Source organism: Mytilus californianus, unplaced genomic scaffold (genome assembly GCF_021869535.1).
Source record: "Mytilus californianus isolate M0D057914Y unplaced genomic scaffold, xbMytCali1.0.p SCAF_1, whole genome shotgun sequence".
Classification (NCBI taxonomy): Eukaryota; Metazoa; Mollusca; class Bivalvia; order Mytilida; family Mytilidae; genus Mytilus; species Mytilus californianus.
In genome coordinates this window covers 3,035,192-3,048,006 of record NW_026262581.1, presented here as the reverse complement: position 1 = coordinate 3,048,006, position 12,815 = coordinate 3,035,192, and the positions used below count along the sequence as shown (strand labels likewise).

Genomic DNA, 12,815 nt, shown 5'->3' with positions numbered 1-12,815 from the left:
GTTTTGGTCTTTTTTTCTAATACTATATGCAATAGGTCAACTATTTTTGGTGTATGGAAATATTTTATGATCTATATGCAGTCGCGCAGGTTTCATTTGACCTTGACCTCATTTTTACGGTTCATTGATCAGTGTTAAGTTCTTGTGTTTTGGTCGGTTTTTCTTATACTGTATGCAATAGGTCTACTATATTTGGTGTATGGAATGATTGTAAGGTGTACATGTCTAGTTGGCAGGTGTCATCTGACCTTGACCTCATTTTCATGGTTTGGTGGTTTTACTTAAGTTTTTATACGACTGCAAAAAAATTTTTGTGGTCGTATATTGGTATGACGTTGGCGTCGTCGTCGTCGTCCGGCGTCGTCGTCGTCGTCCGAAGACACATTGGTTTTCGCACTCTAACTTTAGTTTAAGTGAATGGATCTTTATGAAATTTTACCACAAGGTTCAATACCACAAAAGGAAGGTTGGGATTGATTTTGGGGGTTATGGTAATAACAGTAAAGGAATTGGGGGCCAAAAAGGGGCCAAAAATAAGCATTTTTGTAACTTCCAGACATAACTTGTGTGTTAGTGTATGGATCTCTCTGACATTGTACCACAAGGTTCCATATCACTAAAGGAATGCTGGGATTGATTTTGGGGGTAATTGCCTCCAAATTTTAGGAATTAGGGGCCAAAAAAGGGGCAAAAAACAAGCATTTTTCTAGTTTCATGACAATAACTTGTGTGTAAGTGTATGGATCTTTCTGAAATTGTACTACAAGGTTCCATATCACAAAGGGAAAGCTGGGTTTGAGTTTGGGGGTAATTGCCCTAAACGTTTAGGAATTTGGGGCCAAAAAGGGGCCAAAAAACACATTTTTTTCTAGTTTCCAGACAATAACTTGTGTTCAAGTGTATGGATCTCTCTGAAATTGTACTGCAAGGTACCATACCACAAAGGGAAGGCTGGGATTGAGTTTGGGGGTGATGAATCATAATGGGGGTTCAAAAAATTTTTGGGGGGGATTTATTTTTTTTTCCTTTTTTTTATTTTTTTCCTTTTTTGTTTCTTTTAAAATTTTCCATTTTAAGTTGGTTATTTCTGATTTATATTTAAAATCAAATAATAATGATATGGTAGGAGATACACACCAAACAGGATGTGTAAATTATTATATAATAAGTATTGTGCAATAGCAAGAAATTTTCAATTGCACAGTATTGCACAATAGCAAGAAATCTTCAATTGCACAGTATTGCGCAATAGCAAGAAATCTTCAATTGCACAGTATTGCGCAATAGCAAGAAATATCCAATAGCACAATATTGCGCAATAGCAAGAAATTGTCAATTGTACAGTATTGCGCAATAGCAAGAAATATTTAATAGCACAGGATTGTGCAAAAGAAGATACTTCCTATAAATTGCTTATTTCTTGACCAATTTCAATGGGGTTTTATTCTTGATTTCATGGGGTTCTTTAATATGCTGAATCTAACCGTGTATTTAGTTTTTGGATTTTGGGCCCCGTTTTTAAATTGGTCCACATTGAGGTCCAAAGGGTCCAAAATTAAACTTTGTTTGATTTCATCAAAAATTGAATTATTGGGGTTCTTTGATATGCCGAATCTAACTGTGTATTTAGATTCTTAAATTTTGGTTCCGTTTTCAAATTGGTCTACATTAAGGTCCAAAGGGTCCAAAATTAAACTTAGTTTGATTTTAACAAAAATTGAATTCTTAGGGTTCTTTGATATGCTGAATCTAAACATGTATTTTGATTTTTGATTATGGGCCCAGTTTTCAAGTTGGTCCAAATCGGGGTCCAAAATTAAACTTTGTTTGATTTCAACAAAAATTGAATATATGGGGTTCTTTGATATGCTGAATCTAACCATGTATTTAGATTTTTGATTTTTGGGCCCCGTTATCAACTTTGTCCACATTGAGGTCAAAAGGGTCCAAAATTAAACTTTGTTTGATTTCATCAAAAATTGAATTATTGGGGTTCTTTGATATGCCGAATCTAACCGTGTATTTAGATTCTTAATTTTTGGTTCCGTTTTCAAATTGGTCTACATTAAGGTCCAAAGGGTCCAAAATTAAACTTAGTTTGATTTTAACAAAAATTGAATTCTTAGGGTTCTTTGATATGCTGAATCTAAACATGTATTTAGATTTTTGATTATGGGCCCAGTTTTCAAGTTGGTCCAAATCGGGGTCCAAAATTAAACTTTGTTTGATTTCAACAAAAATTGAATATATGGGGTTCTTTGATATGCTGAATCTAACCATGTATTTAGATTTTTGATTTTTGGGCCCCCGTTATCAACTTTGTCCACATTGAGGTCAAAAGGGTCCAAAATTAAACTTTGTTTGATTTCATCAAAAATTGAATTCTTGGGGTTCTTTGATATGCTGAATCTAACCATGTATTTAGATTTTGGATATTGGACCATAATAGGTGAATGTCCAATTTAAAATTTTTAAGTTCTTAGACCACATTCAATCTGTGTTACAAACCTATGCTGTGTCAAATATTTAATCACAATCCAAATCCAAAGCTGTATCAAGCTTGAATGTTGTGTCCATACTTCCCCCAACTGTTCAGGGTTCGACCTCTGCGGTCGTATCAAGCTGCGCCCTGCGGAGCATTTTATTGTGTTTTAGTCTGTTTTTCTCATACTGTTTGCAAAAGGTCTACTATATTTGGTGTATGGAATGATTGTAAGGTGTACATGTCTAGCTGGCAGGTGTCATTTGACCTTGACCTGATTTTCACAGTTCATTGCTCAGTGTAAATTTTTTTGTGTCTTGTTCCATTTTTATTCTTATACTGTTTTTGATAAGTGAACTATATTTGATGTATGGAATGTTTATGAGGTGTTTATGTCTGTCTGCCAAATATCATATGACCTTGACCTGATTTACATGGCTCATTGGTCAATGTTAAGTTTTCCTGCTGAACTTTGTCTTGGTTAAGTCTGTTTCTTAGAAACTATAAGCAATAGGTCAACTATATTTAGTGTATTGAATGATTGTAAGGTGTACATGTATTTCTCTTTCGGTTTATATGACCCTGACCTCATTTTCTTGGATCATGTAAAGTTTATGTGATAGTTGTAGTAAAGCTTTATATTTAGGACTATCAACATAATAGACAGTCTTAATCTTCTTTTCGAATGATTTGCAAAAAGATGTGTTCTTTCTTTGTGACGTCATCAGGCACGGTCGCCTTTTACATGACATCACAATAGGATATTCAGAAGAAAACAAGAAAATTTGATGTCATAATAGAATTTTGACCAATGAAGGACTGTGATCAAACAAACCACATTTTGATTAAATAAAAATAATGACCAGGTCGAGAAGAGGATATATTGGGTAAATATTAGAGAAATCAATTTATATGATTTTATATAGATTCATATATTGAAAAAGAGTTGACATTGTTGTAGGACACACCCATCAATCATTTAAAACTTCATCACAGTGGACGTAGACTTTTGGTGCATAGCAGAGATAACATAATACGCATGGTAGATCTTAGAGTGTAAGTTTTGTATTATTGAATATTGTTCTTTAGCACAAGATATAAAATTAGATTTTCTATGAAGTTTTTCAAGTCATCTATGAAAATTTGAAAGCAGTAGAGTCTCATTTTAGTGTAATTTTTGCCCACACTGGAGCCAGTAAGAGAACTTCAAAATACCTAGGGATAGTAAGGTACCCTAAATCAAAACTGGAGCCTGGGAGAGAACTTCAAAATACCTAGGGATAGTAAGGTACCCTAAATCAAAAGAATAACAGGAAAAACAAAATGGATATTAAAATAGACAATATATGAACAGATAACAGAAAACAAGAGATTGAACTATACAGAAAGGTTAAACATAATGAACACACTTGGTATATTCTTAAATTACAGAAACTATGAAACAAAGTTTGTTGAGGCTATTAATAAGAAATACTGAAGCAAATCAATACAAAGATTTAAGAAATATTACAATTAATTTTTCCCTGGAAGGTTCTGCATTTGAAATCATTATTTCTATCACATTTATGCTTAGAACAAACAACTGGTGAACTTACCTTTCTTTTTTCCACAGTCAACGAGTGATGCAAAAGTATATAGGTCATTTGAACTTCCGTGAACAGATTAGAAGCACAATTACCCCCTGTGGATCGTTTGTGTTCTCTGGGAGTGAGGATAATTTGGTTTATGCTTGGCATACAGAAACAGGTATAACAAAGTAATATTGAGACTTTATGAGTGAAAAAAAAAATCACAGTATTAATGTTTTGTTTATAAAAGCATAGAAAACTTTTAAAAGCAGATTTTATTTATGTACTTTTGATTAGTTGAATTTGAAATTTTGTCATTTAAAACGCTTACTGAATGATTAAAAATTTCAGAACAAATACTGTAAACCAACTTATTTTTGCGGATACTTTATTTCGCGTTTATCCCTTTCTAGTCCACTTCGCGGCAATTTAATTTCGCGATTTTCTAATTTATTTGATGTAGTTAAATAAGGAAAGATCCAAGTTTTACATAATCTCGACGATTTATATTCGCGTTATTTTTCTACTCGTGAAAATTAGTTGGTTTACAGTATTCACAAATTAAAAATTTTGAGGATGAAGTTGTTACTTTTCACAGTAAATTCAGCAATGTGTTTATTCCTCATTCAAAAATATTTTGTATACCATTAAGAAAAAAGTATATTTTCAGTTTCAGAAAGAACAGAAAACAATTTAAGAACATGTATATGTTAAAAACCATACAAACTTTTGATATAATCATTTCTTTGTTATCTAATTACAGGTGATCAAGTGGTGATGTACACTGACCTGAATTACAGAAACCCTGTAACAGATGTAGATTATCATCCTCGAGATCACATGATTGCCATGTGTTCAGTAGGGGAAAACCAACCTATCATTATTTATAACTATGATCCACACAGTAAGTAGTCATTCTTAAAGAGGTTACTTTAGAATATGAGTTACTTTCCCCTGGCTGTAGATTATCATTATGGTAATTATCTGTATGTAGGGTCACTTGTTGTAAAAGGAAAGAGTTACTTCCCATTGGGTACTTAATAACAGAGTAAAACAGTAATGTAAGGCATGTGTTTCGGGGACTTTCAGCAACTTTTTATCTTCCATGTATGCAAAATACTGAATTTGAAGTTATTTTTTTGGAATCAATTTTACAGTAGTCTTTGTCATCTATGAAAAATATAGTCATTTATTTTCAAAAAAATGCTGTAGATTCAGAAATTAAAGTGGTATTTTAAATTAATGCCAGGATGAATACCTCAATAATTTAACATTCTATTCAGTTTATTTATCTTGTATTATTGTCAGCCATAAAATCATTCACCATAATAACTGCATACATTTACAAATTCTTAACAAATAGTAATTTCTAGCAATTCAAGATAATTGTCAAAAACTATTATTACACCTATTCTTGAAAGGCAATTCACAGTGTGACATAATCTATAGGAAATATTATCTATGATCTGTTTACTGGTTGTATTTATAGTTTATAAGTATACTGTAAACAAATTTCTCTTTTTTTATACATTCTCATTTAACTTTTAACTAGAAATTCATAAAGGACAAAAGAAAGATTCTTATTCAAACCTATTACTGTGGGTACTTGAAAATCAATTGGTCATTTGTCTTGGATTGTAAAATATTTTTTAGAAAAAGACCTAAACAAAATTATTTAACAAACTTTAAATATTTGAAGACAGAAGATAAAAAAAATGAAGATAATTACTTGACATGAAAAACACAAGCTTGGTAGTCTTTTGGTCAGAAATATTTAATATCTATATAAAATAAAAATGATGGATAAAATCTAACCAAACTGTTCATGATGTAACAAAGTAACTGTTTAGGAAAGTTTAGAATGTACTGTGGATTCATTTACTTTCATGGATACCAATTTATGTGGATTGAGGAAATTTGTATTTTTGTAGATATTAGATTTCATGGTTTTGTCAAAGTCCGCATACAAACCTTAAAAACAATATTTACTTCGTGGAACATTTAAATTCGTGGTTAAGCTATACCCATGAAATCGACAAATAATTATGAATCCACAGTACTATATGTCAGTATGTATGTACATTGAGTAAGAGTTAAATAAGCATCTGACAAATGTATGTGTAACTGAGCAATGTCTATGAATTTCAGTTGCCCAGATGGAAGCAGGCTTATCTCCGAGACATATATCCCCTGAACCTATTAGAGAACATGAGGAAACTATTATGCCTGGGTAAATATATTTATATGTAAAATATTAAACATCATAATATTAGTAGAAGAGCATAAAATTAGCTATGTATTCTCCAATATAGTGATATCCCAAGGAAATGGCCATGTTAAACATTGTACCCCCACCCCAGTATTCATGTTTTTTTCTTTTGTACGAGTTGCCGTACAATAAAAAAGGTTATTATACAAGTATTTTAAAACATCATTCCTTTTATAACAATAATATATAGGTTTCGATGCATTTCAATTTCTTGAAAATATCCAGACTTTATTCATTACAATTGTAGATTTAAAAGGCATCATTTATATTTTATAGTTCTCCTAGAAAAGAGGAATTAACAACAAATCCTTCATCCATGATATTCAACAAGGAAGAATTCAATGCCCATACTGCAGGAAGATATGAAAAAGTATTAAGGAAACTTCATAGTGCTACAGTAAGTTTTTATTTTTTCTCTTTGCAAAAGTTGTAGGATGATAGACTTGCTAAGTGAGCATTTGCATATATCTAAATAATTACATTACAGTTATGTTTCATTAGATGCCATAATTTTGATTGGCTGACTTCAATCGTGAGGCATTCCAATATCATATTGTATTTCCATATAAAATACAACAGCTATCATGACTGCACAGGCTATTTGTGACAATGCATAGAAAAACAAACAAAAAAATTCATATAACTCTTAATGTAATGGTTATAGCATAAAATTTAATTATAAGAATTATCCTATCTGGCCTCTGGGCTACCTACAATTTGTATGGAAGTAGCTGATAGTAAGAAGGTGTCAGACAGTCATTGTCTAAAGGTATTAATTTTAATTTAGTTTTATGAATTTGACTTCCCCTACTTCTGGAATTGATCATACCAGAATTGGTTTGGGTCAGTTTCTTGAACTAGGTTGCTTTTTCATTAATTAGCTATGGTGAATCAACACTGCTTTTTATACAGATTATAAGTCAGTCTGTCTGTGTAACATAACCTTGATCTCATTATCATACTCTGCAGTTTAGGTCAAAAGCTTTAAGATTTTTTTTTTTAGGATCAATTTCTAAAAAAATGTATGGGAAAGGTCCACCTTATTTGGTATGTGAATTTACTTTTGTAAGCTGTTGATAAAAATGGACATTCCAGTAACAAGACAATTAGATTCAAACAATTGATAGATACCAGATAAGTTGATGCTGTAAAACAAGTTTTCTTTTTATAGACCCAAATGGCAGCCACACCATCCTTGGACCTCCCAGGAATGACACCAGCAACTACCTCGCCACAACTTGCACATACAGGATTCAGATCATTAGACCCTAATATGACACCAAGAACTATGGTAGGTTTATTTGATCTTTGGACCCTACAATTACATAAAGACATTTGGTATTCTTTTTATATCATTAGACCTAACAATTGCACCAAGAACTATGGTAGGCTCAACCATTACACGCAAGAACCATGACATAAATAATAGACCTAGAATTTAAAAGAAGAACTTTGGTAGCTTTGTTACTCAATATACCCAACAATTACACCAAGAACTCTTGGAGATTTTTTTATAGATGTTTGGTAAGAAGTACTTTTACAAGACCATTGATATTTGGTATTTTGTGACATTAGTTAGTTTCAAGATAATTTTAGGCTAGACCTTCTTATCATGCTTCAGTAATTGGACATTTTTCATTGTTAGAATGTTTATTTTCTAGGAATAATTTTGAAGTTCTTTCAAAAGAATATTTATATTCTCAATTTTATCTTTCTAACATAAATATATTTATTATACTTCATGTCAAAATGCCAGATTTTGATTGGGTAATACGAGGGAGACAATTTACTCTATTGTATTGTAAATACTCTATTACCCTTCACGGAGACGCTTGATCAATTGTGCGCTTTATTAAATACGACTCTTATCCTATGGCAAATACTCTATTACCCTTCACGGAGACGCTTGATCAAGTGTCTGCTTTATTAAATACGGATGGTTGTTATGTACAAGACGTCATAGTTTATTACTTTGAATTTGAAATTTAATCAACAGTAATAACAGAACATTCAGTATAGTAAATCAAATAACACATATCTGACAGGGTGATAGAGCAGATTGTTACCCCTCGAAAAGACATTGTCAACCTTGGCTTCGCCTTAGTTGACAATGTTTTCTCGCGGTAACAATCTGCTCTATCACCCTCTCAGCTATGTGTTATTTATATAATATTTGATTTGCCTAGGGCCATAGGAAATTTTAGGGGGATCGACTTGTATTGAGTTAAAGCATCATTTCAGTTGAATTGCTTTTGATAACATAATCCTTATTTTGACCGTTGTGTTCATGGGCATATGTATCATATTGATACATCTAGTTCTCTGTATATGTATATGATGTATGTATGACTTGACTTGTTCATAACATTATGTTAAGCCATGAAAACTTTAAAGTTTATTTTCTATTATTAGATGGCATCCCCAGCTACTTTCTCACCTCATTCAACAAAGACCATGAGTGGTATAATGCAGCAACAACAGTTTAGATCACAGAATATGTACATGAAAACTGGGGATTCTGACTGGAGGCCAGGATTTACTGACGGTATCTATTCACTTAATAAAGAAAAAGTATCACTTTGAAAATTTCATGATCTACAACAGCAATGATTATGAATATTGTACATTTTAAAGGTTTTGTCAACCTTCCCCCTTCTTTTTCATTAAATTTGAAGAAAAACATCAAAAAGAGCTTGATACAAAAAATCTGTAATTGGGTATACCTCTTAAAAAATATTGTTTTTTTGAAAGTTTAGCTATTTTCTTTCTAATTAACCGCTCTTTATGAAATGAGATAATATAATGACTTGTGACATCATAATGTCATTAGAAAATCTGCATAAATTTAATTTTTTTCTGTTCTATGTATTTCAAAGTTGTTTACATAATCTTTATATAATATTCCCAAAAAGGACCTGAATACTCTACCTTTTTGCACTGTCAACTTATTATCGGTATTTTAACGGTTTTACTAGTAAATGAGATTTTTTTTAATCCAGTTTAATGATTTTGTGAATGGTACTTTTTTAAGGGGCATTATCTGTCAAATTCATGATCACCGATTTGACTTAAATTCTCATATTTGATTCATAACTTACTAAATTGTAAATCCAAATTACAAAAAGTCCAAAAGAAAAAAATTAACAATGCATGGACTGGTTATAATGTGTAAGCATTTCATGCATATTTTAGACTAGACGCCATCTAATTAACCATCTATACTACCTCCCAGACTGCCTACAGTCATTTGACCTGATATAAACATAAATATAAATAGACTGAGAAGCGCATGGAATAAACTGAGATATAAATAGACTGAGAAGCACGTGGAGTTGTATAATTACAATGTTTCCAGGTCTGTTTGACTTCATGTCATAGATTTAAAAAATGTAAATCATGGTTTTACCTGAATATGATTGATTTCTAGTGGGCTGATTTGGTCAAAGAATTTTTCTTCTTGGTGGTTCCCTTGTTTGACTTTTCAATGTTGACATTATTTTCTATTTTTTAATAACTGAACACGCTTAGAGCATGGGTAACCCATCCACAACTAAAGGTCAAGTTAGGGTTACATGAATATGCCTTCAATGAGGTTGAATTATTGACTTGCAAGTCAAAAAACCATTTGCGATGTTTTCGATCTTATTTTTACCAAATTGAACCAAACTGACTTTTTCAATATTCCCCTTTTAAAACGTTTGCAACAAAAGTAAATCATACTTTAATTTTTTGTCTAAATGGCAGATAATGCCCTTTTAATAGTAATAAGTCGTTAAACACATGTTATTATTTATCCGGTTTATGATTACAGTGGGTAGATATGGTGCCAGAAGTACTAGTCCAACATTTATAGGCAGGCCACCACAACTATCAATGACAGCTGTAAGTATTTATAATTTGACACCACCATTCCTCACATCTTTTCCCTCAAAATATACGCACATGTCGAATAAAAAGTAATAATCCTTTAATAGGTATCTGATAGTCCTGAAAAATCCTCACAGAAAGATCCTTGTATTTTAAAGCATATAATAAAATCAACATGTTATTGTATATTTAACAAAAGCTGATGCATTGAGTGTCAAAAATATAAATGTTAAGAACATTTAATATGTACAGATTTCATATCAACCCGTGAAGTCTAGACTTAAAAATCAATAAACTCGAAAAGTTTACTGAATAATTTATAGAAATGGAACATTTCAAACTTGAAAAAAAAAACATATAAAAAATGTATGCATTTAAAATGTTAATTGTTGAATGAAGTATAAATTCATGGTTGAAGGGAGTGATTCTGTATTATATTACTACTAATGGGGTGTTTAATGTCCTTGACGATCCATGGAGGTCTCACTGGGTCGGTGTATTATATTACAGTAAAACCTGTATAAACTGGCCGGCTATGGGACTATGAAAAAGGGCCAGATTGGACAGTGGGTTGGTTTATTCACATTTCCATTTTGACATGAAGTTATTGACTTGTGAAGTCAGATATTTTGCTAGTAAAAGTTCTGTGTCATTGTTAATTGTGAACTAATTAAAACAAATACCGTAATAATCTATTTATTAAAAGTTATGTCATGATTTGTGTGAAAATATTGTAACATGAACATTACAAGTGTTCCCTGCCTTTTCACCATTTAACTACGCACGATCTTTGTTTTGAATCTTCGTATTCATTGGCTTTAGAAATTTCAGAAATTGGTTGTCCCCCGGATTAAAAAAAAATGTTATCTGAATTTTATTTTGTTTTGCGTATTATCGTATAACAAATCGACCTGGGTAGCATCAGTCTCCTACTCGTCCGTTTCACTTTCAGTTTGAGTTCCCTCATTTCCATCAGAATCCTTGCGTGGTTTGAATTGTTCAATGAGAGTTTCGTTTTACTTCTATTGTTCATTTCCTACGTTGGTATAATAGATTGAAAAGCAAGAATTTTATCAAACGAAATTTCATCATGATCTAAACATTGTCGTACAATGTATGATACCCATAAAAGTGACAACGGAATGTTTTCATCTGGGTTTTCTTCATTATCAGGGTCATTGGTTTCAGGTTTCACAACAGAGAACCCAGCATTTTGAAAACACGTTGTAAATTTCTTACTCTGCGATTTGAAAAAAATTATCAAAGTTACAACGTAAGTTCTATCTGAGATATATTCGGCATTTCTTTTAGTTTATTATAATTAAAACTTAAAAGCGTTTCAATAATAAAGCTCACTACTCTAAGTTCACAGTTTAACACCTTGCTAATTGATTATCCTGAAAAACCAACTTGTATAAACAATTATGTTTTGATTGCATATCGATCAATACTGTTATCATGCTAAATTAATTAAACAAACCGGTTTTGACAGGTAATAATTAATGTAATTAAGAGTATTGGGACTGCATAATTAGACCGGAATTAGGAATACACAGATTCCGGTTTACAGGGGGGTATTTTTAAAAAGACTTTGAAGGAGATAAATGAGACTTCAATACCAGCCAGAATGGACAGGAAACTGGTTTATTCAGGGTCCAGTTTACCCAGGTTTGACTGTACTACTATAGGGGTTGTTTAATGACCTTGACGATCCATGGAGGTCTCTCTGGGTCGGTGTTTTATATTACTACTATAGGGGGTGTTTAATGACCTTGATGATCCATGGAGGTCTCGCTGGGTCGGTGTATTATATTACTACTATAGGGGGTGTTTAATGACCTTGATGATCCATGGAGGTCTCGCTGGGTCGGTGTATTATATTACTACTATATTGGGTATTTAATGACCTTGACTATCAATGGAGGTCTCACACAGTCAGTGTATAATATTTGATATGGTTGACTAGGTCTCAGACAGTCAGTGTATAATATTTGATATGGTTGACTAGGTCTCTAGGTGTATAATATTTGATATGGTTGACTAGGTCTGAGACAGTGTATAATATTTGATATGGTTGCCTAGGTCTCACACAGTCAGTGTATAATATTTGATATGGTTGACTAGGTCTCTAGGTGTATAATATTTGATATGGTTGACTAGGTCTCACACAGTCAGTGTATAATATTTGATATGATTGACTAGGTCTCTAGGTGTATAATATTTGATATTGTTGACTAGGTCTCTAGGTGTATAATATTTGATATGGTTGACTAGGTCTCACACAGTCAGTGTATAATATTTGATATGATTGACCTACAGTTTTTCGATTTTTTTAGTCCATTGTCTCTCCATTTCACATTCTTACAATGAGGATTGATAAAAAAATTTGGGGGTATTGTTTTCCTGTTTTTCTTTTTTTAGTGAAACTGAAACTAGCTGGAAACACAGTTGAACCTCGTTGTGTCAAAAACTCGGATGAGTCGAAGTAATTTCTCGGTCCCGGTAAAATTCCCCTTTGATCAATGCCTAATAACTCTTTGATGAGTTGAACTCGGTTCATTCGAATACTCGTTTAAGTCGAGTAAATTTAAAAGTCTCGTCCATGTAAAATTAATGTAAATTGATCCCG

General features: G+C 32.1%; 1 protein-coding gene across 4 annotated transcripts in view; it reads left to right on the top strand.

Moving 5' to 3' along the window:
• The window catches only part of LOC127731016 (jouberin-like), an 83,794-nt gene that overhangs the window by 40,018 nt on the left and 30,961 nt on the right, over window positions 1-12,815 (top strand). For all 4 annotated transcript variants that reach the window (XM_052239793.1, XM_052239878.1, XM_052240034.1 and 1 more), the window contains 8 exons: window positions 3,444-3,538; window positions 4,095-4,228; window positions 4,814-4,954; window positions 6,199-6,280; window positions 6,596-6,716; window positions 7,491-7,610; window positions 8,732-8,864; window positions 10,131-10,201. In XM_052239793.1, coding sequence (XP_052095753.1) covers window positions 3,444-3,538; window positions 4,095-4,228; window positions 4,814-4,954; window positions 6,199-6,280; window positions 6,596-6,716; window positions 7,491-7,610; window positions 8,732-8,864; window positions 10,131-10,201 — 897 coding nt within the window. The remainder of the gene's footprint in view (window positions 1-3,443; window positions 3,539-4,094; window positions 4,229-4,813; window positions 4,955-6,198; window positions 6,281-6,595; window positions 6,717-7,490; window positions 7,611-8,731; window positions 8,865-10,130; window positions 10,202-12,815) is intronic.